General features: G+C 51.0%; 7 protein-coding genes across 7 annotated transcripts; 3 read left to right on the forward strand and 4 right to left on the reverse strand.

The window, feature by feature from the left end:
* The first annotated feature begins 3,647 nt into the window (after positions 1 to 3,647).
* BO87DRAFT_3889 (aminotransferase-like domain-containing protein) lies at positions 3,648 to 5,487 on the forward strand. Its single transcript, XM_025624877.1, has 3 exons — positions 3,648 to 4,367; positions 4,464 to 4,849; positions 4,943 to 5,487. Exons 1-3 carry the CDS (start codon positions 3,894 to 3,896, stop codon positions 5,388 to 5,390), a joined length of 1,308 nt encoding a protein of 435 aa, XP_025485103.1. The 5' UTR covers positions 3,648 to 3,893; the 3' UTR covers positions 5,391 to 5,487.
* A 3,021-nt stretch (positions 5,488 to 8,508) lies between these two features.
* exgO (exo-beta-1,3-glucanase Exg0) lies at positions 8,509 to 11,422 on the forward strand (the record flags this gene model as incomplete). The annotated part of the gene is made up of 2 exons (XM_025618984.1): positions 8,509 to 8,749; positions 8,799 to 11,422. The coding sequence occupies 2 exons, from the start codon at positions 8,509 to 8,511 to the stop codon at positions 11,420 to 11,422; spliced, it is 2,865 nt and encodes a 954-aa protein (XP_025485104.1).
* Positions 11,423 to 12,859: 1,437 nt separating this feature from the next.
* Positions 12,860 to 14,030, reverse strand: BO87DRAFT_3949 (uncharacterized protein). The gene has a single exon (XM_025625154.1). It carries the CDS (start codon positions 13,771 to 13,773, stop codon positions 13,060 to 13,062), a length of 714 nt encoding a protein of 237 aa, XP_025485105.1. The 5' UTR covers positions 13,774 to 14,030; the 3' UTR covers positions 12,860 to 13,059.
* On the forward strand, positions 14,031 to 15,269 carry BO87DRAFT_3944 (lytic polysaccharide monooxygenase). Its single transcript, XM_025625117.1, has one exon. The coding sequence runs from the start codon at positions 14,288 to 14,290 to the stop codon at positions 15,194 to 15,196; it is 909 nt and encodes a 302-aa protein (XP_025485106.1). The 5' UTR covers positions 14,031 to 14,287; the 3' UTR covers positions 15,197 to 15,269.
* Positions 15,270 to 15,921: 652 nt separating this feature from the next.
* BO87DRAFT_371808 (uncharacterized protein) lies at positions 15,922 to 17,742 on the reverse strand. Its single transcript, XM_025622125.1, has 5 exons — positions 17,574 to 17,742; positions 17,441 to 17,505; positions 17,346 to 17,378; positions 16,863 to 17,246; positions 15,922 to 16,794 (listed from the first exon to the last, which is right to left on the reverse strand). Exons 1-5 carry the CDS (start codon positions 17,608 to 17,610, stop codon positions 16,027 to 16,029), a joined length of 1,287 nt encoding a protein of 428 aa, XP_025485107.1. The 5' UTR covers positions 17,611 to 17,742; the 3' UTR covers positions 15,922 to 16,026.
* A 1,352-nt stretch (positions 17,743 to 19,094) lies between these two features.
* rpl17 (60S ribosomal uL22 domain-containing protein) lies at positions 19,095 to 20,527 on the reverse strand (the record flags this gene model as incomplete). The annotated part of the gene is made up of 5 exons (XM_025624565.1): positions 19,095 to 19,244; positions 19,314 to 19,501; positions 19,689 to 19,902; positions 20,241 to 20,376; positions 20,430 to 20,527. 5 exons carry the CDS (start codon positions 20,525 to 20,527, stop codon positions 19,095 to 19,097), a joined length of 786 nt encoding a protein of 261 aa, XP_025485108.1.
* A 1,422-nt stretch (positions 20,528 to 21,949) lies between these two features.
* Positions 21,950 to 24,388, reverse strand: BO87DRAFT_296460 (Zn(II)2Cys6 transcription factor; the record flags this gene model as incomplete). Its single annotated transcript, XM_025618990.1, has 4 exons — positions 21,950 to 22,408; positions 22,463 to 22,785; positions 22,836 to 24,142; positions 24,255 to 24,388. The coding sequence occupies 4 exons, from the start codon at positions 24,386 to 24,388 to the stop codon at positions 21,950 to 21,952; spliced, it is 2,223 nt and encodes a 740-aa protein (XP_025485109.1).
* Between the last annotated feature and the right edge of the window lie 579 nt (positions 24,389 to 24,967).

Raw genomic sequence — 24,967 nt, forward strand, 5'->3', positions numbered from 1 at the left:
CGGGTTTGAACGAAGAATCCGCGGCGGGCGACTGGTGTAAGTCGCTCGACGTGGATTGAGGAATGGATCGGCAGGAGGGATCCAGAAAGAGGGGGGAAGAGTGAGGAGGGAGGAATGAGGAAAGGTTTTCTGGGCTGGTGGTTTGTTTGGTGGTTCTCTCCGCGGAAGCCGGATACAGCAGCAAAAAATGGAGGAGACAGCTGAAGGGGAAGGATTGAGGCTATCGCCAGAAGCAGCGAGAGAGGATCTTTTTCTTCAAAAGAAAAAAGAAAAAGAAAGAGAACGGAGATGAAGGCAATAATATCGAGAGAGGGTAAAAAAGAAAGAATTATTCTCCCAAGAAACCCAAACGAAGGACGAGAAAAACAAAAAGAAAATTAAAAAATGAAAAATAGAATAAAATCGAGGAATAAAAACCCAACGAGACGGGAACTTAGCGAACAGACGCAAAACAGAAGAGGGGGAAAGAGAAACAGAAGTCAGTGAGGACTGAGTAAGTATTGATGTTACCCAGAGAGGGAAAAGGCTGGTATGGTTTATTGAAGGCAACAGGTTATTATTAAGCCCTCCAATGGACGAGTATTTTTAACCCACGAGTGGAGCCACGGCAGCAGGAGGGATTGAGGAACTCTGATTGTGCATCAGATTCAAATCACAACCTCTGCTACGGATGATGTGATTGATGGTTCGGTGGTGGTGTAGTGGTTAGGGGATGGGGAAAAGTGGAAGAAGAAGAAGAAGAAGAAGAAGAAGAAGAAGAAGAAGAAGAAGGGAAAATCAACCAGAAGGGTTCCAGGGAGACCCCCTCCCAAAGTAATGATGGTGATGATTTATAGAGCCGAAGTAAATCCAGCAGGACCCGAACTAGGAAGAGCTAAAAGGCGCAGTGGTTCCTCTTATTATTCACCAGTTCGTGTTGGATAATATAATGATCCTGATGTTCTAGGGCCAGTTTAGCTGGTCTGCTGTTCGTTCTTTGGGCTTCCGGTGGGTTTCGACCAGTGGGGAATGTTGCTCTTAGCAGTTTCTTCTACTGTACGGAGTAAATAACTTAAGCCCAACGGAGGTTGCCATCGAACCACTTTATATGATCTCATTTCCTTTGGCTCTCCTCGCCATCTCCCGTTTGTTTCCCAACTAAAACTACTTATCCCTAACCCCTCCATCCGTGGGTCTCCTACTGGAGACTGGAGACTAGGGAGTTTGTTAGCTTAACTCGCACTTCGTTCGGTAGGCGCAAGGTGTGTGAGTGAGTGTGAGTGTGAGTGGGCTGGCCAGAGGCAGTGCAGTGTTTCTGGTTCAGGAGGCTGATGCTCATCGGGTCAGAGCCAGTCAGGATGCAACGGGGCCCTCCTCCTTCCATGCAATCGTCGTGGGGGTTCGGGACGAGTTGTCTGCAACTAACTACTCCTACTCACTACTACAATTCTACTAAGACTGCCAGTTGTTCGTTCTATTTATTCATCGGATTCCCAGCTCTCTCCTGGCTTCTGTTGCGTGGTTGGTAGTAGCTTAAGCAGCAGGGCAACATTGCTTACTGTACCCACGGGTGCATGTACTTTGTAAGTATACCTCACTCAAGGCAGAAACATTCATTCACTGCATGTTGTTCATTCAATGATGTTGTTTATGCTGTTACTTTTCTGGACCTTTTGTAGTACATTTCCCCTTGTTGTCCTGAGAATTTACTTTTTTCCCTGTGACATCCATCGTCAGCCTCTCCTCTCTGCGATTCGCGTTCATACTCTCGCAAGGCGTTGTGCCTGCAGCCTCAGGAATTACAATACTGACTGATGATCGGATGACGGAAACTTGGCAGATATCCACTCCCTCCGATTCAAGCGCTTTCCCATTCATAAGTTGGGTCTCCTCATTCATAGTCTGATTCTCCTTTCAGAGTCAGCCATTGATTTCCACCCCTCTCTCTTCTCCGGTTCGGCCAACCATGGACGGGACTCGATCCGTTTCCTTGGTCAGTCATGTTTCCGACTGACTTGTCTACCTCACCATTTAATATATAGTCTGCTTAGGTCCGTCTACACGGTCCCTCTTCGAAGTTAGTAGTAATAGTAGTTTGAAAAAAGCGCACTCTCCCCTTTCTGGCCCAGTGAAAACCTGCGCGATTACGACCTTAGTCTACAACCGGAAAGTCTGTGACAAAAGGAGAGGCACCGCAGCCATGACAGGTGGATTGGCATCTCCGATCCAGGGGCTATCGGACTCCGCCATGCTTACCACAAACTCACACAACATACCTTGAGTTGCCGCTGGCACGTCGCACTGGAATCCAGCCAAGCGAGAAAACCTGCCGACAATTTCCACTGCAGAGAAACCGACAGCTCGCCATCGTTAATCAGTACCAATCGATGGATAGATTAGTACGCCATGCTTGCCCTGTCCTCTTTCATTGGACTGGCAAGTAATAAACAAGAAAAAATATCTACTAGTCGTCCTGCCAGAGAGGCAACTTATTGGGAAGATCTAAGCTACTAGACCTAAAAGAGGCGGGAGGGAGAGGGAGGGAGAAGCTAAGAATAGTAGCCACCACCATCGGTCCTTCGTGGTACCTACTTTTACTTTTTATTTTATTTTATTTTTTTTTTTTTTTCAATCTGTTTGCTAGTAACTATCTACTCCGTGCTTACTCACTACTACTCTGACTTTTTCTTCCTTTTCTTTTCTATGCGATTCTTTCCCTTGCTTGGCTTGCCTGCTTAAGTAGAGGCGCTAACTAGCGGCGCTACTGTACGGGGAAAACTCAGAAGAGAGATGCTTCATCTCTAGCGCTGTGCCTGCATTACCCAACATGGAAATAGAAGCCACGCACTCGGACATACGTAAGTAATTGCGTCCTGAAAGTGATGCCTAGGTTGACGTTATCCGATCGGGTCTTTGACCCCGTAATCCGTTTCGATTGATCCGGGTGAGCCATGGGTGTTTTACTTTGGGGAATGGACGTGTCATCCTTATTGATCTGGGCCTTGGGACCTCTGGCAGCTCCTTTATGTATAGTACCCCGTCTGTATTCCCGGAGCGCCCGCCTCACGCATCTTTTGCATAACTCCCGAGCAGCCAACCCCTTTGGGGCAACTACCTATATACTACTTACTGTGGTCAAAGGTTCTCAACTCCAACCAACCGAGTTAATTATTGCATAATCGATAATCATAATAGATAATCAATAATCAATAATGTTATATTATTTCGTACAGACTGATGGATAATATGCTCCTCTGAAACTGCTCCATCTAATCTCCAAAACTAGCCCGTTCTTTTCATCCTCCTCTTTCCTCCTGACGGGGAGTGACCGAGCGCCCTGAAGATGCCGCACCGGCATCGGGCGGTGCGAAGACAGGATCTGCCCCGCGCCCTGAACAAATACCCCGTGACTTGGTCCCATCGGCTACGGAACTTCCGTTGTTCCCCCCTTTAGACTACTTCCAGAAGCCAAAGTCACACCAAAGTCATGGATGAATGCCCCTCCTGATCCGCTTACTTACGCGATGCTTTACTCTTGACTAACGAGTCATCATTGACTTACTAATTCTGTGACTGGATAGAGATACTATATCACCCCAATTAAGTCCACTAACTTCTTTGGTGACCGCCAAGGACTGTTCTGGGAATGTAGAGTCGTTCATCATCCAGAGTCACTCTATCGTTATCAATTTATATAGCGACGGAAGACAAGCCACACCACTACCTGAGACAACACATACTATTATATAACTTGCTGTTATACGTGCCAGGCCCCGCATATTGGAGCTTCTGACGACTACCATTACTCATCACCCAAATCAATCCAAGTCACCGATCTAATCACTATTCAAAGAAATACTATCTACTACTACTTTTCGTACTTGGACCTGTCACGCAACCAACCAACCAACATCATGGACGTTGAGCAGGTCGATCTTTCCCGTGGTTGGCCCAACCCCGCCTTGCTGCCCACGACGGCCTTGGCTGAGGCCTCTGCGAAAGTGTTGGCCACCCCGGCCATTTGGACACCGGCCTTGATGTATGGCCCTGATGAAGGGTACCAGCCGTTGCGCGAACACATCGCTCGCTGGCTAACGACGTTCTACCAGCCACGCGACCGCATCACTCCCGAACGCATTTGCATCACGGGTGGCGCCAGTCAGAATGTAGCCTGTATCCTGCAGGTCTTTACTGATCCTGTCTACACACGCAATGTTTGGATGGTTGCACCCGCCTATCATCTATCCTTTCGCATCTTCGATGATTCCGGGTTCACTGGTCGCCTGAGGGCCGTTCCTCAGAGTGATGCGGGGTTGGATTTGGCCTATCTCCGACAGGAGCTGCTTATTGCCGAGGAGCGGGCAAGGAGGGAAAATAATAACGCACCGGTACGTTGGTTTGCTTTGGTCTGCAGAGGGACGTTTACGTCCTGCATTTTGAGGTTTTAAGGGGACTGCAATGGCTCATATGACTGACTCCTACAGAACTACAAACCTACTAGGCCATGGGGTAAAGTCTACAAGCATGTCATCTATGCTACCCCCACCTTCTCCAACCCGTCGACGCTCACCATGTCCTTGCCTGATCGGGAGAATCTGGTTCGTCTTGCGCGAGAATTTGACGCCTTGATCATCGCCGATGATGTCTATGACTTCCTTCAGTGGTCACCAGACCCAGCCAAGACATTACCGCAGCCCAGCAGGGCGCACCTACCCCGTCTGGTGGATGTGGACCGGTATCTGGATGGGGGACCCGGGGATGACTGGGGTAATGTGGTGAGCAATGGAAGTTTCAGCAAGCTGATCGGACCCGGAATGCGAACAGGTTGGGCGGAGGCTACCGAGAAGGTAGCGTATGGTCTGTCACAAGCGTACGTGATCCCGTGAGGTGGTCTTGCTGGCTGCTCTCGCTTGTCCCTTGCTTTACCCTCCCCTACCTGGTAGGCTAACTTTTCCCTGGACAGAGGCTCAAGTCGATCCGGAGGCGCACCGTCGCATATGTGCGCCGCCATCATTGCGCAGCTGTTCCCCACGGGGATTGTACAAAACTTCATTGGCGATGTTCTGCAACCGGCGTACGCCCGCCGCTACCACCGGATGATGTCTGCCATACGTGAGCATCTTGTTCCCCTCGGCGTGGGGCTCCCTCCAGTTCCTGATGTGGCAGGGGGATATTTTATTTGGCTCCGGCTCCCACACCCATTACGGTCGAGCGAGCTTGTACCCATCGCACTGCGCGAACAGAATTTGATCGTAGCATCTGGTAATGTCTTTCGGATAGATGGAGATGCGGCAGGAGACAAGAACGACTTTGACGACGGCATGCGCCTCTGTTTTGCGTGGGAGCGGGAGGACAAACTCGAAGAGGGGGTGCGTCGACTTGCATCGGTCATTCGTGAAGCTCTCAAGTAAACCCAATGCTGGCGGCCGCTGCGATGATGGCTACCAAGGGTGGACGGGCGGATCGGACCGCCTAGGACCTTGGTCTGGAAGAACTGTAGTATGTTGTTGATATGGACGAACCACACACCCCATTACAGAATAGTCATTCAGTGCCGAAAGGTTGAAAGCTCGTCACGCCCCAGATTATCTCTCCTTGGCGCAAGATGAGAAAGAATGGCTTGGGGTCGAGTGATGCAGACGGAGGCGGTGGGCGGCCAGTCAAGGCGCGAGGCCGGGGAAGGCAGATGACTCGGGGCGAGCATCTGCACGGCACCTGCAGCCAACTTGCATATATAGACCGCAGTAGCGCAGTCAGGGCACTTTTGGAATCACTGGCTGCAGGCCAAACATCACGCTTTCCCGACACACATTGTTCAGCGCCTACTCCTGCAGCACAATGCTTGAGGAACCTTGGTCTTTTTCCTGCCCGGAATGGACGCGTCAAATAACTCCTTGTGCCAAGGGATGCCGCTGCGGAATCAGACGGGCACCGCACACATTCTTCACGCGTTCCAAACCCAGAATCGTTGTCTAGCTAAATCATCCAAACATGACGGAGTTCAACAAACAATCCGGCTTCCGGGCCGACCGTCTAGATAATCAGGACTTTTGGTCGAGTCCGCAACGCTGTACAACTTTCTGGACCATGCAGGTGATTACTGCTGCTGCTGCCGAGGCTAGACTAGTTGATGACTAGGTGTTTCACGGGCAGACCACGACCCAAGGTTAGCGGCCAATCAGTCGGGTTGGATTAATTAAGGAAGAAGACAGTCTCCTCTGCGGAAAGCTTGGTGCACTGATTCCTTACCCACCGTGTAGGATATTTTTATCTCGATCGAGGGGAAAAGAGACGGGAAGACTGAGACATATCGGACCGTGGACTTGGCTATCTATCTACTTTGTAGTATCATGTAACCTCTATATGAGAAGAAGGATCAAGTTGTAGAGCACCAGTTAACCCTTGACCCATTCTTTATTGGTGGGAGAGAAATGGTTAGTTAATTTCTGGATTTTGCCCCTGGATGATCCCCCCTCAGCTCTCTCACTTTCTCGCCTCTCTTTCCCTCGCCCGGGCCCACCCGTCCATGCAGGACCAACCTTTTTTTCTTCCCGCCTGAGTCAAGGTATCTACCAACCTTGAATCCAAGGGATTGGCTGATGACTAATTCTACAGTTAAAACAGCATGTACAAAAGTATAATCCGGCGAGAGTATACGTACTTATGGCTATGCCAATGGAACAATTAGCTTTCTCGCCATGGACTAGATATATCTGATGCAGCAAGTGAAGCTTATCCAGATGAGGATGCCACGGCTGCCCGGGAGCACCGACATTACTGCCCAGACTGGCGTCGGGGGAACAATGGACCACGAGGAATGTCTAGACCTGCTCGATCAGGCAGCCTCCCCCAGCACTGCAATCACAGTGGAAAAACTGGTGAGCAAAGCCCGAAATTTCGTCCCCATCGAGACATACCGTATGGCGGGTCAAATGCAGCATGGCAGAGGAGGTGTTCCGTCCACAGGGTTCGCCATCCATACCAATGCCTGAGTCTAGTGCGTAGCGACCAGCTCGCTGCCCTGGCGCGCTGTCAAACGGGCGAATTCCAGCAGCAACAAGCCATGCCGGACGATCGGCTCTGCAGCCATGGTCGAGCGATTGAAATGCCCAGTTGTCTTCGATCTGGGCCACGGCGAATATGTTGATCAAAACCCTGCCAGGTATATTAGCCTACCGGGTCCGCTGATCGACTGGAGATTTTGATCTTTTCCTTTGGCTTTTTTTCTCCTCTTCCTGCCACCTCCGCCTCTCCTTTTCCGACTCCTTGAGCTTGTGCTTTTAGGATCGGATCAGATTTCGTTCGTTTCCTTTGTCGCCCACGCAGCATTGGGAGGTAGCCTATCCCTCGTTCAGTCACTAGTTAAGGTTTAGTAGAGAGTCCCACGACTCTCGGCCATTCGCTCTCTTCGCTCGTTCCTTGAATATCCGGCAGCCTAGACTATCTGGTCCACCAGCATTGGGGAGTAGGACTAGTATAGTAGTGCGTGCGTGCGTGTGTGTATACAACTATACACGCGAGTTTCGGTAGGTAGTTAGTCCATTGCAGACTCTCCCTCCCGCACTTTCTCCCCACCATTACCACCATCTTCACCACACACAAGCTCTCTGCATGGCCCACCATGCATGACTCCAGGCAGTTCGGCAGAGTGCGATACTCCCGCTACCAGGAATATCATGTCTATAGCAAGCGACCGCTAGAAAGATTGCCACCCAATGAATCCCGACTAACCCCCGTCTAGTGCTTTATCGACTCGTTTCATCCCCTGACCCAGGCGTTTCAAGCAGCGGTCGGCAGACGACGACTATCGCAGCTAATTGGTGTGAGTGGAGCGATCGGGGCGCGTGATTGGACCTTCAGCAGCTTTTCTTGCAGACGGACCACCATCTGGCGATAGTCAAGCAGTAATTTCCAGCGACGGACAAGGCATCGCAGTCCAGCCAGAACCAATCGTCGGGTCAGGAACGGGGCAAGTTTGTGTGCCTGGATCCATTGGTCCCTCCCGCGGGTGCCAGCAAATCTTCTGTTCCCTCCCACCTCCACTTTATCCCGGGTGTAATAACCTTCATTTACTTCGGCCGTTCCCTTCATATCCTAGCTTTGTCGTTTCTTTTTTATTCTCTTTCCCCCGTCCTTTCGTTCCCTCGTCGGTTGTGTCTGTCTTTGTGTCGTGGAAAAAAAAAGGCAGTTTCCGAGTGTTACTGTCTTGCTGTGTGTGTTGTGTTTTTGTGTGTTTTATTACATTCATTCCTTTACTACATCTTTCTCCCCTGGCGGCTGATTTGCGTCCCCATACATTCCTTGCTCTTCCCTACTTACTACTCCAACTACAACATCCTATCCAGTCCACCGTCTGACCCCGTCGTGTGACAGACCACTCCTGTTGGGGCTCACACGATCTTGTCTGGATATTTCTTCAGTACTGGTTACTGAAGTGTTGGTCGCTCGTCAGCGTTCCTCCTTACTATATTACTGTCCCTTCTCGCTCTTCAGTTCCCTGCCGGCTCAGTGAACGTCGCTGTCTTGACGATGGCGTCTCTCCACACTTCCATCATGTTGTTTGTGTCGTACGTCTGTCTGCTACTGAGTGTGCCAGTGGCCTTGGTCAATGCTGTCCCTACGTCCGGGTCTGTCGAAGCGACATCGCATCTGGCGGTGCGCGCTTCCGACTACTGGGTTGGAACCATCAAGCGTCAGGGCACTGTGCCCTTTGGCAACACCACGAGCAGCTATGCAATCTACCGCAACGTCAAGGACTATGGTGCCAAGGGTGAGTCAGACCTCCTTACATGGCTGGTATTTGATGCTGACTATTGCAGGTGACGGATCTACCGATGATACTGATGCGATCAACAAGGCCATCTCCTCTGGTGGCCGCTGCGGTTCCGGTTGTGACTCGTCTACCACCACCCCGGCCCTGGTGTACTTCCCCGCCGGTACTTACGTGGTGTCTAAGCCCATTGTGCAGTACTACTACACCCAGATGGTGGGCGATGCCAACGATCTGCCTGTCCTCAAGGCTGCCTCGAGCTTCAGCGGTATGGCCGTCATTGATGCCGACCCCTACGACAGCAATGGCGACAACTGGTACACCAACCAGAACAACTTCTTCCGTGCCGTTCGCAACTTCGTCATTGATCTGACCGCTATGCCCGCTTCCTCGGGTGCTGGTATCCACTGGCAGGTCGGCCAGGCCACCAGTCTGCAGAACATCCGCTTTGAGATGGTCAAGGGTGGCACCAACAACAAGCAGCAGGGTATCTTCATGGACAACGGATCCGGTGGCTTCATGTCCGACCTGACCTTCAACGGCGGTAACTACGGTGCCTTCTTCGGTAACCAGCAGTTCACCACTCGCAACCTGACCTTTAACGACTGCAACACCGCCATCTACATGAACTGGAACTGGGCCTGGACCTTCAAGTCCGTCTCTATCAACAACTGCCAGGTCGGCCTGAACATGTCCGCCTCTCCGTCCAACCAGACCGTGGGGTCCGTCCTGATGCTGGACAGCACGTTCACCAGCACCCCTACTGGTGTTGTGACTGCCTTCAGCAGCGACAGCATTCCCACCGGTGGCGGTGCCCTGGTCCTGGAAAACGTCGACTTCTCCGGCTCAACAGTTGCCATTGCAAGTGTGAACGGCGACACTATCCTCAAGGGTGGGTCCGTTGTCTCGAACTACGTGCAGGGCAATGTCTACACCCCGGGCAGCAGCAGCAGCAACAGCAATAACAACAGCACCGTCACCAAGCGCTCCCCTGCCGTTCAGGCCGAGGATGTTCAGGTGATTACCCAAACTATCACCGAGACCATCACAGCCTGCGGTGCCGACTACGCCACTGAAACTGCTGCGGGTTCGTTCGGAATTGCCTCTGACGTCGGAGCGGAGGGTTCGACTACGACCGCCGCTGGTGGTGTGGTGCCTCTGTCATCCATGTCTGTGCAGTACCCGGCCGCTGGTAGCTACAGCTGGGAAGGTTTTGACAGCGAAACCTCTCAGGCCACCACGGCCCCCAACGAGGCTTCTGTCCCTGCTGCCGGAACTTCTGCTGGTTCGACTCCTGCTGAGCCTACTTCCCAGTCGGCCGGTGCCTCCGTCGTCGCCCAGGGCTCCGGCTCTGCCACGGCTGCTACCAGCACCTCGTCTTCCGGCTCCTACTTCGGTACTTCCAGCAACTCCACCGGCCAGTGCTCAACCAAGACCGTCACCAAGACCCGTATCGAGACCACAATTCCCTCCCAGGCTATGGCCAGCTCTCTTCTTACCAGCTCTGGCAGTGTCTTCGAGAAGTCCAAGCCTTTGTACGGGTCGTATGCCGCTTCGTCCTTCGTCAGCGTCAAGTCGGCCGGTGCCAAGGGTGACGGTACCACCGATGACACGGCTATCATCCAGAGCGTCCTGAACAACGCCACCGAGGACCAGATCGTGTACTTCGACCACGGTGCCTACATCATCACCGATACCATCAAGGTTCCCAAGAACATCAAGATCACTGGTGAGGTGTGGCCCATGCTCATGGCGTATGGCGACAAGTTCTCCGACCAGAAGAACCCTATCCCCATGCTCCAGGTCGGTGAGGCCGGTGAGTCTGGCTCCGTTGAGATCAGTGACCTCGTCCTGGAGACTAAGGGCCCCGCTCCCGGTGCCATTCTGGTGCAGTGGAACCTCCAAGCTGCTTCCCAAGGCTCTGTTGGTATGTGGGATGTCCATGCCCGCATCGGTGGCTCTGCCGGCACTCAGCTTCAGTCCGACACTTGCGCGAAGACCCCCAGCCAGACCACCACACCCAACGAGAAGTGCATTGGCGCCTTCCTCCTCTTCCACGCCACCCAGAACGCCAGTGTCTACCTGGAGAACACCTGGTTCTGGACTGCTGACCACGACCTTGACGCTTCCGGCCACGGACAGATCAACATTTACAACGGTCGCGGTATCCTCCTCGAGAGTCAGGGCCCTGCTTGGCTGTATGGCACGGCTGCCGAACACAACCAGCTGTACAACTACCAGGTCTCCAACGCCAAGAACGTCTTCATGGGCTTGATCCAGACCGAGACCCCCTACTACCAGGCCAATCCCAACGCCCTGACTCCCTTCACCCCGCAGACCTCCTGGTCCGACCCCGACTTCTCGTATTGCACGACCGACTCCTGCCGCAAGGCCTGGGGTCTCCGTATCATCAACAGCTCCGAGACCTACATCTACGGTGCCGGTCTCTACAGCTTCTTCGACAACTACTCGCAGACATGTCTGGCCACGGAGTCTTGCCAGGAGAACATTGTTGAGGTGGACTGCTCCGACGTGCACATCTACGGGCTGAGCACCAAGGCCAGCACCAACATGATCACGTCGTCCAGCGGCGATGGCCTTGTCCCGCAAGAAGGTAACGAGAGCACATACTGCTCGACGATCGCCTTGTTCGAGCAATCGTCATCGATTTAATTTGTGCTTTTACATCAGAGACAATACATACATACAGTGATAAAGCAGTTATTTGTTTCCTCGAAGCCCTTGGAGGGAAGGGATCATAGATGCATTTGGAATGGTTGATTGATTGTTGGGGAACACATACGAATATACCACTTTGTTGTTACATTTTATATTTTTGCCTACGTCCATTCATTTTATCCCTCTATTCTTATCCCATTCGTTACATCTATTTGTTCTATACTGGCTTGGTAATTGAGGTGGTGGTGAGACTGGTTATGGTGTGTAGCGGTAGAGGTTTCCCCATGTGGCTATACAGTAGTTGAAATAAAAGTCAATGATCAGATTGTTTCTATCATACTATGACGAAGTCAATCGTAGTTCTTCGCCTTACATGTTTCATTGACATTAGTAGACTTCACACCCCCATGTGCATTATCATTGTCCCACACCCAAGAGCCGTGACAATAATAACCACCTACACAACCAACTTGGCGACTTATCCATGAGAACAAAAGAGAACAAAAGAGACAAAGATACAAACAAACAATGTGGATCCAAGCAGGTATTTAAACTTTTCTTTCAGTTATTCTGCATTGTTTTATTCATTGTATTCATTTATGACCCTATTGTATTGTATAGCACAATATCTATTGTGGAGATGGTTTATTTCATTGATTAGCTTGGCTAGAGAGTGTATGTGAATGAATATGTGGGCAGTGGGGTATTGGTGAATAACAGATACGAATGGGTCTGTTGAGGAATTTAATGATTGTTTAGTTGATGCTTTGATAAAGAGGGAACTTCCTACACTCAGTCTGTGTTTAAGGTGGGTTACTTGGGATGATGGTTGGGTTGGAGATGAGTATTTGTTTGCTTACTGTTCTGTGATGAGTGATCAGTTTGTTTAGACTTCTTCTGGTTGTTTATGTATGGTTCAGTGGTTGGTTATTCTCTTGCTGGTAAGAAGTATGATTTAGTCTATTGATTATAGTATTGGAAAAAGAAAAATGGTGGGTTGCAGATATGGGGTCTTTTGTTTTCGGTTGTATGAGTAAGGGCGTAGAGGCATGCTGGTATTACTCTATTGCATCGATGTTCTAGGGCGCGGATGGGTTTACTGGGGAAGGGAAACGAGGGAATTGTAGTCATAGAGCGTAAGGAAGGTAGTGTTACACCCTCTTTTGTTGAATTAAGCATGATCGCAATCGTGTGTGTGTGGTGTTTGGTAAGACTCGAGGTTCCATCGTAGGGTAGGTAGGGTTATATTGACTCGGCTGTGTAGCTGGAAGGGTTTGGGGCCATGTGCATGACTAGAAGTCAATGTAGCTGTTCCTGTTATCTCTGAGTGTTAGCACATTTTCATCTGTCTCATGCCCTTAGTGGTTGGCTTTGCAAGCATGATGCTGGATACGTATCCGCATTTCCTTGGATTTGTATGTGTGTAAAGAACGAAGATCTCCCCCAGTCTCTCCCTTGACAGTAGAGTGCTAGAAGCTGGTAGAAATCGTTCGATCACGATAGCTGACTAGTATGATCATTCAGTGTGGTGTGATGTAGACCTGGAGGACAGTGTCTGGGAACTTGCAGTTCCCAATACCATCGAGTTCCGACTTTGGCACCAGCGGATTGGATTGATCAGATGATGACCCTCACGAAATCTGCGGGAGTATTCTGTTGCTTCTTGCAAAGGATGGGCACAGGAGCAGAAACACTACCTGCCATATCGCTTGGCCAACCAGCAGGACCTTGAAGACAGCACTATTAATTGACGGGTGACATCCACAGATAGATGAGTAGCCTTCCACCGTTCGCACTTGCAAGAATAGAAAGAGATCCGCTGATTTCATCAATAAATTAATCCTGCCAGGTAGGGTGAAACGGGGACATGGTTTGGAAAAATCCTCATCCTGGTTGGAGCAGAGATATGCACAACTCCTTACCCTGCGAGGAAAAGTGGAGGAAGGACCTGAGGAGTGAATGGTCTGAGATGTATGAACTAGGGCAAAACGTGTGGGTGGATAACGTCCGAGCCAAGAAAGAATACCAGCATCCTCAACCCTGCTGTTGCTAAGTTGCCATAACGCCAGGGCTGATGCTTGTCGGGAGTAAATTGAGTCCCGACTGGTGCCATGGCTTTGATTGGCGCCGGTCCGGATGGAACCCGAACCTTGGCCCGAGTCTAAAAGCCAAAATGGGGAGTAGATCCAGTTATGACGGGGGAGGGCCCCTTTCGGAAATGAAGGAAGGAAGAGGAAAGCAGCATTATAGATGCAAGACAGGAAAAGCACAACCGGAGGGTCACCGAGAGAGGGAGCAAATGGTTGGCAGTGATCAGGCGCGGCATTAATGAAGCTGAAACCCATGCGATGCCAAGCATCCCGGTCAATCCGCCGGCGTTGAATTCATCTCCACCCACCGTTTCAACGCCCCTCAAGATGAAACCTCTGCGCTGCTGCCAGCGCTTGAGCCAGTCCAGTCAGTCTCCAGTTCCCGGTGGAGTGTCTCCCCTGTCATTATTATCTTCAGGGACTTTTGGGAGGGCCCTCTCTACGATGCTAGGACCGTTTCACGATCGATCATGATGGAGAGCTTTGTTCAGGTCCAGAACGCCCCGGCCGACTTCAACGGCCTATATAGAACGGCCCTCTCGTCGCCCTCATCTCTTCCTCTCTTCTTTTCCTTCAGCACGCAGGCTTGTCTAAGTTCTTTCACTTCTCTCTTTCCCACATTCTCTTTTCCCCGGTCTGTGACCGTCACATTCTTTCCACAAAACTCCATTCCTTGAAGAATCAAACCATCTGGTATACCGGTATACCAGAACCCTTACACTATCTTTATTTTTTTTCTCTCCTACAAAACCAAAACCTTCCCAACAAAATGAAGCAGGCTGGTTCCATCCTCGCCCTCGCCGGGCTCGTCTCCCTGGCCCAGGGTCACGGTTTCGTCACCTCCCCTCGGGCCCGTATGCCCGGTAGCGCCATGGAGAAGGCCTGTGGGCAGCAAGTGTACAACAACCAGGAGGCCGACAACTACGGCAACGTGCAGGGTGAGCTCCAGATCGCCTCGGGCCAAAGCGACTACGACGCCGACGCCTGTGACATCTGGCTCTGCAAGGGTTACAAGTACGCCGACAACAAGGACAACGTCTACTCGTACAAGGCCGGTGAGACCGTCGATTTTACCGTCGACATTCGCGCTCCTCACACCGGTACCGCCAATGTCTCCGTCGTTGACACTGCCTCCAACACCGTCATCGGCTCCCCTCTGATCTACTGGAGCGTTTACGCCTCCACCGCTACCGGTGTCACTGCCAACGAGACTAGCTTCAGCGTCACCATCCCCGATGACCTCGGCGATAAGTGTACCGAGGGCGGTGCTTGTGTTCTTCAGTGGTGGTGGAACGCTGCTTCCATTGATCAGACTTATGAGTCTTGCATTGACTTTACTGTTGGTGGCTCTGGCTCTTCTTCCTCATCATCTTCTTCTTCTTCGTCCTCTTCTTCCGCCGCTGCCAGCCAGCAAACTACTACCACTGCTGCTGCCGCCGCCGCTGTCACTACCCCTAGCACCGCCAACAACGTCGCTCCCGCTTCCTCTAGCGTCCCTACTACCCTCGCTACTAGCGTGAAGCAGAGCGCTACTGTCGCCCCCGTTGCTGCTTCTAGCGCTGCTGCTGCTGCTGCTGCTTCTTCCTCGGGTGTCTCCATCCCCACTGATGGTACTGCTGAGGAGCAGCTCACTTGGGTTGCTAGCTTGCTTAAGGCTCTTCTTAAGTACGCTAACTAAAGACGGTGCGGTGTGTATAGTTACTAGTTGCTGTGTTAGATAGAGTGGTGGTGTGAATAGATGTGCCTGTATATTGATCTTGTGTTTCGTAGTAAATGTAGTAGAGATGTAGATTTCGCATAGAGTTTCCAAATTTGAAGGGTGCTTGTTTGGCTGCTGATTATTCTATAACCGGCAGAGCACAGCAGTTGTATTGTAGTAAGAATACCCAATAAGTGTTTTTGATACTCAAGGGAGACTAGGCGTAGGTTTGTTTTAAATTTATATGGATTGTCATGTTCTTAGTTAGATAGTAGTAGTAGGGTTGTCTTGTAAGTTGGATGATGGCGATGGGTATGTTCTTTACCGCATATGGATAGTACAATGAAATGTAGTACTTAGTAGTGCGGGAGGAGCGATCGAAAAACAGGGTAGTAATGTAACTTACATCTAGAGCCTTTTTTTTTTTTTTTAAAGCATAGCATGCAAATGACATGCTAGGGTAAATTGATTATCAATAGACAATCCACCTATTAAGGTGTCAAGCGGATAGTGGAAGTGCTACTAGGCACAGCCAGTCCCGAATAGCCATATTGGCAACACTATAGCAGTAAGCACTACGAAGTGATACCCCACTAATAAGCTTTATCTCACTACGATATCTTACTGAATTTACTGCCTACTGATATACTGTGTTCATGTCAATAGGCACTTCATAAATACTAACGTACCAAACAAGCACATCTGGCAAATCAAATTCACTCCGCGGTAGAGGTATCACAAAAGGTATCGATACATCAAAAGTCAAACAAAAATCATTATCCAATCACCACCTTACAGTGCATACAATCTTAATAATGTTGCTGTACCGGTCGCTGCTGCTGCTGCTGTCCCTCCGCCCACCAATCAGGAGATGACCCCTCCGGGCGAGCCTGCTGCTGATCACCATATACCGCAGGAGCCACAGGAGCAGCACCAGTAGCAGCAGGTGCGCTAGTATCAGCAAACGGGTTCTGCACCTGGAAATCCTCCGATCGGTACTCAAACCGGCCTGCGCCGTTGCTATACGTGCGCGGAAGGACCGGAGCAGTCGAAGAAGAGCCCGAGGATAGCGGGCTTTGCGTTTGATTCCGAGGCGGCACCGGCGGCGCAGAAGCTCCTGCTGCTGCCGGGGCTGGGGGTTGCACGGCGCCAGAGGACGAGGCCTGACTGGAAGATGCAGGCGACTGGCTGCCGGATTGTCCCTGGGCGCGACGCGCCTGGAGCAAGGCGTGCTGGTGCTTGGACAGGGCGACGGACAGTTCGTCGTTGGATTCGATCAACGTCACGAGGGTATCCTCGTCTGGGGCGGGATTTGTGGCATGGATGTAGTTCTGGATGAAACGGGAGGCGGTGCGACACCGGTCGGAGAATTCTTTGATGAGCTCGTTCTCGAGCATCTCGGCCGGAGGCGTGGATTGGACGAATTGGATGAGGAGCTTCGCGGATGTCTTGGCCTCGGAGATGCGTGCGGAGAGTTCTTCGGGCTGTGGTAGCCCGCCATGCTGGTTCTGATTGGGGGCGTTGAAGTAGTTTGGGGTCTGTCGGTATGGCTGGACCAGGGGTTGTGTCAAGCCGGGCTGTAGGGAATCATAAGATTAGCTTGGCGATGCTTTGACTGAGTAGTGGGGGATGTCTGGTCACATACATTACCCGTATTCTTGGGAGCATACTTTTCCTTCTCCTTGCTCCACATCCCTAGGAGCAGCGCGAGATCTTCGTCCCATGCCCGCTGCATTTCCAAAGAATCCAACGTATCCCGCAAAAAGCTGTGTACATTCATATCCCGCCCGTTGCGGAAGAGGTCCTTCACAGTCGCCACGAACTTGGCGTCGATGTTCCGCGAAAAGGTATGTCCTGGATTGTCGATGAGGATGCGCATGAGCATGATCGCATTGTATTGCACATTGCTCCGGGCTTTGGCGGGATTGGACAACAGCTTGGAGATGCGAAGGGCGGCTTCGCGGGCGGCGTTGGGGCTGGATTCGGCGCTCTCGACGATGGCAGGAAGGTGGACGAACTCGTCTCCATTCTGAATATGTCATTGTAAGTACGGTCGCTATCAAGCAGGCGAGTAATGGGAATGAGGCGATTGAGGAAGGGGGAGGGGGTTCCGCAGGGTGGGACATACGGCGCTGTTGGGGCCCGATTCGCAGAACGCGGTCTATAAACCGTAGATGTGATTAGTTGGACGAGCTCAAACGATGATTCTGGATCAATACGAACCACTTCTCTAAGTATGATACCTTCCGGGGAGCCCTCGGGGTACGAAGGGGAGTCGCGCGCGGGACCTATTCTGAGGTGAGCATTGTCAACCGTCGCATGCCGATCAGCAACGGGTGGGAGAGTTAAGACTCACTGGATCGCCTGCTGAAGGAATTGAAGATGCGCTTCATGATGACTTGTCGCAAGCTATCACGGCTGGGTAGAGATAGACAGTAGGAAATGGGGTTGGCGAAAAATTTAAGTAGTAAGAAAGGGGGCCGTCAAGCAAACGAGACTAAAAAAGACGTCGCAGCCTCGCAGGGCCGGTTTAAGCGCCGCGGGGAGCAAAAAGCAGCGGAGAGTCCTTTAAACCAAACTTAGATTTTAGTCAAGATTAAGAGTCAATCTATCCATCCATCCATCCATCCATCCATCCATCCATCACTCCCGATTCTGAAGCAGTCGATCCGATGGCAATGCGCTTTGTCGGCGACACGCAAGCGCTCTTGTTTGCGTTTCTTGGGACGATCCAGAACTGACATAGAGAAGTCAAGAGAATAAGATCCACGTCTGCCTATGAATCTTGATGCCTGCTTGACTACCAAGACTCTGCAATGCGTACAGCATCCCGCACTGTCAGCGCAACCAACCGCATACAGCTACGTATGCAGGTTGGCTCCCCCCATTGTCCGTTAAGCATAGTTTTCCAGTCGTCATGGGGATGCGAATGCCTCGTCGGGAGAAAAGGCCGCATTGGACGCAGAATCCCATCGACACGGGAAAAGCTTTGGCTGATGGTCTGTTCGCAAGGGCCGATTGGAGCCTGTGACGGGTTGATGGTCACACACACAGCCACGCTTGGCTGAGCCAGAATACCCTCCCCTCTGACTCTGCCCATCTGCAACCTGCTGACGGAGGGGGAAGATGGGGAGAAGGAGTTCTGGAGTCGGGGGATGCCTGTCCACACACGCTGCAGCCTGCAGATCAGAGGGTCTAGCAGCTGTGGCGCAGTTGACTGTTACAAATGCACAGTACTCTTGTCGGAGACCAGAACAGACAGACCTATGACGGGTTGGCAAAGTAGCCAATTTCTACTAGTACTACGGAATCCTTATCATCCTACGCTTGTGGATCGATCCTGTCCGACTGGCAGGGCTGATGATGAACCTCCATCATCCTTCCTTCGTCTTCTTCTTTACAACTTCATGAAAGAAAAATGAATTCCGTATCCCATCATGAATTGAACGCTCGCAAAAAGTGTCCTGAAGTAGGAGAATGTCCGAAACCTGCCGTACCGATGTACGCCATCCATGTAGTAGTATCCACTATGATGAAGGAATAATTTTCCCTGGACTCCTTTCAGCCGCCTTAGCTCATGGCCAGGGACTATAAAGGAAAAAAAAAACTATCCAGTCGAACCGATTCTCCGGGGGGTGAAACGAGATCAATGTCTAAAGAAAGATGTTTGTCTCTGCATAAAGCAGAAGACAAACCATCATCATCACCATCATTTTTTTTTCGCCGGATGGTTTCGAATTTTTTCCATTTGTCAAAAAAGTAATAATTTCTTTTGTATTCCTTCCGTGACCAGGTATTGGATCCGTACAACAGCAAACTCCGGCATTCCCATTCAGTTTCTGACCACTTCACACTTTCCCCGACACCCACACACCGCTTATGCCTCAATGAGAGCACGGCGGAGCTGAGCACCACGCTGGCGGGAGCTGAGGCGGACCTCCTTGTTTTCGGCGGCCTTGGCGACGGTCTCCTCAGCCTCGGTGAGGATGAGCTCGATGTGGCAGGGGTTGGTCATGTAGGGGTTGATCTAATCCATATGTCAGTTTTGCGGGGATGCGTGACATAATAAATATCTCGGATTCCGGTTTCAACATACACGACCGTGAGCACGGTAGGTACGGCGGCGACCCTTGGGAGCCTGGTTGACCTGGATGTGCTTGACAACAAGGTTGCCGGTGTCGAGACCCTTGGTGTCGGCGTTGGCCTCAGCGTTCTTGAGGAGGTCGAGAAGGAACTCGGCGGACTTGACGGGCCAGCGAGCCTTGCTGACACCCCACTGCTTGCCTAGAGAGAAAGAAGACGGTCAGCGTCTTCGTTTACCAAAACGCTTGGTTTTTGCCAGATCCTCCGAAATCATATCCTCCAGTCCTGCCATCCCTTAGATTTCTGCCCATGTCGGTTCATTTGTCGACCCATAATTTCCATTCCCATCTCTTTCCAAAAACTCTGTAGAAAAAACACATCCACTCACCCTGAGCGCAGCGACCGGTGCTGCCAGCGTACCGACGCATGGGGACGGCCTCAGCCTTCTCGGTGACGTTGGTGAGGAAGGTAAGGGCACGCTGCAGCTTCATGCCGTTGATAGCCTGAGCGGTCTCACGGGTGTTCTTGAAGCTGACACGGAGGTAAGAGCCCCGAGCGCGGGCGCTCTTAGCGGCCGGAATGTCCTGAGCAGCGTAACGGACCTGATGGCGACAAGAAAAATCCAACAATCAGCAAGACCATTCATTCAATCCCTCTTGTATCATTTCTTCGTTTCCTCTTTCCCAAGCACATAATTCCATATAAAATATGCATATCGGTGGACAGATGTTCATCATAGCAGGGGGAGAGAGAGTCGAAAATTGTTCGGTATGAAGTTTTCCTTCATCGGCCAAAACGCAGGATCGAATATGATAGATAGGGATTCCGGTACAACGAGAGGTTGGGCAGCGGTTCTTTCTTTTCACGATATCTTTTTTCCCTTGCTTTTTTGACATGTCCGTTTTCCACCGATAGCAGCAAACGCGAATATAGCACTCACCATCTTGATGTGGTTGCCGAGCGGGTGGTCCTCGATGTCGGGTGAGAAGTTTTGTCGTTTTCCTGTCGTCGGCCGCTGGAACTTGAGATCGCGAGGCTCGCTCGTTGTGGTGCGCTTTTTCGCTCTTGGCGCCCGCCTAGGGTATCAGAGCCCTAACACTAAGCGGCTTGGGGCAGGTGCCCGCCTCACCGCCCGGCAGTATTGCCCTTTAGCTTTCGGTCCGTAGGTACTTCATTGTCTACTTCGATGTCAATTTCGTCGATCGATGGCTTTATAAGTATGTACATTGCTTATTCTTAGTAACTAAATGTCATATTTGTTAGATGTAATGCTGTCATATTCCTTTTCTGAAAGGAGTGAGGTGCTGGTCGTTTTGTTCATCGTGTTGTCGCATGATCGAATCATGTTCTAGTTCAGACATACGCTAAACCAATTTGGGCTACATAGTCAGCTCATTCACCCTGCAGTTAATGCCCTTTCACCAACTGGTCAATTATTTCGGCAACTGATAACTACATCAAAACTAATATCAGTGCAAAAAAAAACATCCGTCTCCGCCATTGACTATGAATTCATAGTATATATCATGAGGCTACAAGCCAGGGTCGATCAATATGAAGACTGTTTCGTATTCCTTTCTGGCCGTGGAGAGACCGGCGTATCCTTCCAGTTCACTGTCGGCTATCGACGCTCGGCCTCAAATCCCGATGCGGAGAATGCCCGCCCTTCCCCACGTTTGAGAGGCTGAATGCTGATATGACCGGTATGACTGAAAGACTTTGCAGCAGCCCCATAATCGGCTTCACTGAGATATTTGGCATGATATGAGACCAAGACGTTTACCAAACGCTCGCTCTTTTTAGCACCAGGGTGTTCGACATAAGGTAATATATGCATCAGACTGTGGCATCCCCAAGCTTGAGGAGCAGAGTTGTTATATAGTAGACAAATAGAGTTTAGATGCACACTAAATAGCGGTGCTGCATGCAACTGCATCTGCTAGTCTCCCCCTGCACCATTTAACACTCCTCTTAGCAGCTGGCTCCAAAAGCTGGTCGTCGCTCAGAAATCGTGGATACAACCCTCAGGGATTGACAACCACTCAATCTCCCCGAGTTCCGTCAGCGAAAAAGCCTACTTGAAACTGTCGAGGCTTTTGTCTAAGATCCCTAAGCGTAAGGCACCATTCTCCTTGCAGCGCGCGCTTGATGAGGTAAGTAGGAGTGTCACCATATGCTGCCCACCGGCCGACCCTTGTCGCTGCCATGATCGAGGTATATGCATCAATCGATGTTTATTTCCTCCGTCATAGTAGCATGTTCAGGCTACAGATAATGTAGCACGCACATGCAACTTGCGTGGCCGTATGCATCCAACAAAGGCTTTGCAGCAATGACATCCGCATGAGCAGCGATCACTCACGTAGCCAACTTAATCGGCCTGTAGGCAGTTCGTAAAACCATTAGCTAGATCAACAGAAGCGCTATCAGGCCACCGACATACCAAACAAGCAGGCCACCTTCCGAAGCCGTGCTTCAATGCGAGCGATGTGAATAGCATCTAACCTCACGTCGGTACCATCCCGGCGCCCCCCACAGCCCCGCACCGCCGTGGGGTCTTCAACCAGAGCCGCCAGAAAGCACGAATTTCTTCAATGGGCGGGGGTAAGGGTAATTTTTGATTGCGCTCCCTCTTGCGAGACATAGAAATCAGAAGAGAAGGCTACTGCTCATGTCGCCCGACCATGGAACCTGCCATGCCTGGGATCGCTCTTGTCCCGCTTGGAAGATGTCCTGGTTCTGGAAGGTATCTAATGCGAGTGTGTTGGCTCCCGATATTTGATCTCCAGAGACGTAATCCCCGACGGCTTCGAGATCCAGCCATGAGAAGTCATTCGCAGGGCTGAAGTGCACGTAGCTACTTTGATCGGACAAATGGTGCGATAATGCGCTGTTACTCTGCATCAGGACATCACCGCTTTGATGGGTTCCGGCTGGTGAAGTTGGTGCCATCGACTTCTGTTTCCAAAGGAGTTCAAGGAGTCGAGAATAACGCGATCCTATGTCATCAGATCCAGCGCTTGCTCTCTTCAGTACTTCGGTGGTCCGCGTCACGAGATCCCGCACTTTCAGCTCCTCCAAGTGAGACATTACTCCGAATGAGCGTGCCTTGAATGCACTGTTAGTTACTCATATGTACATTCGTATCTCAAAGGATATTACCTTGTACAGAAATACGGCTGCGTAGATCCCGTATAAATAATACCTCAACGGCATAAAATGAAGATGCTTTTCTGGGTGAACCACATCAACAAGGATGGTCAGGTATGTTTTTGCGGCATCGACCGATTCATAGATAAACCGAGCATCCTGCATCGAGGCCACATTGTTAAACGTTGCTCGCAGATGATCTCTTTGAGCCTTGTCATCGTTCCTGATCTTGGACACAAGCGACTGGGATATTGCCGCCTGGAAGGCAAAAGCGTTTGTGTATAGCCTCAGGTATTCGTAGGACAGCTGTAACGTGGTTTTCATTGGCGGTGAACCTACGAATTGTCAGTCAACCAGGCCAAACTTCGTCGGAGCTGAAACTTACAAGACAGAGAACCCCAGATAGACTTCCATCGCAAGATTGCAAGGCGAAAATCATCCACGTACTTAACATAGTCGCCCATGAGCATCATTTGATTGCTCGTACGCATGCCAGAATAGAGCACATCGTGAACATTTCCGTAAAGTTGCGTCAGATCCAGGGTAGCCTGAAATATCTTCGCATAATCCTCATCACCGTCTCTAGCGGGTTGCAACGATGGAAAGTCTTGGCTGACAAGGCCAGTCATCGGACCCGGCCCGCGAGACCAGAAAGCACGTCCAATACGAACAGATATCAATCGGTCCGATACGTAGCAGCTCGTCCATGCTAGCCGCCTACGAGCTTCTGTCTCCGCGTCTCCAGAAGAATCGCCTCTGAATGACGTCCTGTCTAGGCCAAGAAACCAACCAGATCGCAAGGCGAGCCCTACATGCATCCAGGCAGCTCGATCTTCCTCTCCACGGCCTACACGTTCAATGCGCGGTCGGAGGCCTTGGGGTTCCCATTCCGCCAAAATAAGAAGAGCCTCCACAGCTTCAACATCGCAATCGGCTCCAGCAGCAATTCCAGATATCAGCTCATGCATGTACTTAGAACAGTACTCGTGGATCTCCGGCCGTTCGGCTAGATCTTTCGAAGCAATTGTGAGGACGGCAGTAAGCAGATGCTTCTCGTTATTAGCAAATGCATCTAGCGCACTGCGATCAAAGTACTTTCGTGGCACCAAAGGAAGGTACGGATGGAAGTTTTCAGCGTAGCGAACCACTAACTGCCATACCGTTCCCGGATCTAGTGAGCGTGATTGCACTAGCCTGTACGCTTTGATGCCGCTATTTGACTGAAACCCAGTAACAGAACTGTCTTGAAGTGCCGTGTATGATGAGAATGCACTGGGTCCTGTACGCAGAGGTTCGACGCCCGTTTCGGCGCTCGGGTCTTCTGTACCTCTCTTCGCAATGCCCGTCAGACACTGCCAGGCATCAGACGGATTGCGGGGAACATCGCCGATAGAAGCTTCGTCTTCATCATCATCAACGGAGATTGAAGTTGCGGTCGGCGGATCAGGGGGTAGGAAGACAACGGGACCAGGGTAAGAACTAGACGTCGTTTGACGAGTCTCTGAATTGGAAGGGCTTGGTGCCTCAATGACGGAATCCCTTCGCACAGAAGAATTGCTGTCTGGTGTGAAATTTTTGATTTTATTCTTGCGAATCCGCCGTCCCCCTCGATTGGAACTGCCTAGGACACATTCACGGTTATCCCTGATACACCGCTGACATGGTGGGACTCCCGGGCTGCCACTGCTATCCCTGTGTTACATTGTAATTAGCCTCCCAAGATCACCGACAGGCAGGAAAAGCTGAACCGAAATAACGTGGGAAATAAAAGGAGGAATAAACGTCTGTCACAGTCATGACTTACAGGTCGCATTTCGACTTGCGCTGTCTACAATGCAGACATGCTCTTGACACGCGTTTCATTAAATGATCTGAACGGGCCTTGGCTCTTGACGTCGGGGTCCCTTCGACTGGCGGAGATTGATCGTCTTGCTCCATCGCTGCATACAGCACATTAATCTCTTCAGCTTACAGCGTCAAGTGATAGAATTCCAATGCGACATCTCATCCCAGCAGTGCTGACAGGTCGGCTTGGGAACGAAACGCGTCAGTAATTCCCTCCTGCGATTTTTGCTTGCAAAGATGGAAAGTGTAAGAGACGAATAGACGGGAATGCTTTCCTCTTGATGCTAGGAAACAAGGTTGAATCCTCTGCAGAGCAGGGTAAGAGAGATCTCGGGGTGTTGCTCGACTCCGAACAGTTCCTATATGATTGTTGGGGTAACTTGAGCTCCGGACGGGCGCTCGTGGCTTCCCCACACAAGTTGGCTTTTAAGGCACCAGCAACTCTGTACAAATTGCGCACTAAGTGATAATCCGCCTCGTAACCCCAAATCATCGACTCAGCAGTCGAGAAGGGCCAGGCTGCGGGGGGGGGGGAAGGATTTGTAAACGCTGCAGACTTGTGAGCATTGCGTTTTTCCTGACCCACGGCCAAGGAATAATCTGGTATTACTCATCCCATACATACGGGTATTCAACGAGTCGGCAATCCAAGGCTTTCAATATGCAAGACCG

This window comes from Aspergillus neoniger, assembly GCF_003184625.1.
Source record: "Aspergillus neoniger CBS 115656 unplaced genomic scaffold BO87scaffold_1, whole genome shotgun sequence".
NCBI lineage: Eukaryota > Fungi > Ascomycota > Eurotiomycetes > Eurotiales > Aspergillaceae > Aspergillus > Aspergillus neoniger.

Coding starts and splice junctions, on each gene's coding strand:
- BO87DRAFT_3949 (XM_025625154.1), bottom strand. CDS start 13,773: ATGGGTTTCAGCTTCATTAATGCCGCGCCTGATCACTGCCAACCATTT.
- BO87DRAFT_371808 (XM_025622125.1), bottom strand. CDS start 17,610: ATGAAGCGCATCTTCAATTCCTTCAGCAGGCGATCCA. Junction 17,506..17,573: donor TTCCTTCAGCAGGCGATCCA/GTGAGTCTTAAC, acceptor ACCTCAGAATAG/GTCCCGCGCGCGACTCCCCT. Junction 17,379..17,440: donor GTATCATACTTAGAGAAGTG/GTTCGTATTGAT, acceptor TACGGTTTATAG/ACCGCGTTCTGCGAATCGGG.
- BO87DRAFT_3944 (XM_025625117.1), top strand. CDS start 14,288: ATGAAGCAGGCTGGTTCCATCCTCGCCCTCGCCGGGCTCGTCTCCCTG.
- BO87DRAFT_3889 (XM_025624877.1), top strand. CDS start 3,894: ATGGACGTTGAGCAGGTCGATCTTTCCCGTGGTTGGCCCAACCCCGCC. Junction 4,368..4,463: donor GGGAAAATAATAACGCACCG/GTACGTTGGTTT, acceptor TGACTCCTACAG/AACTACAAACCTACTAGGCC. Junction 4,850..4,942: donor GCGTATGGTCTGTCACAAGC/GTACGTGATCCC, acceptor TTCCCTGGACAG/AGGCTCAAGTCGATCCGGAG.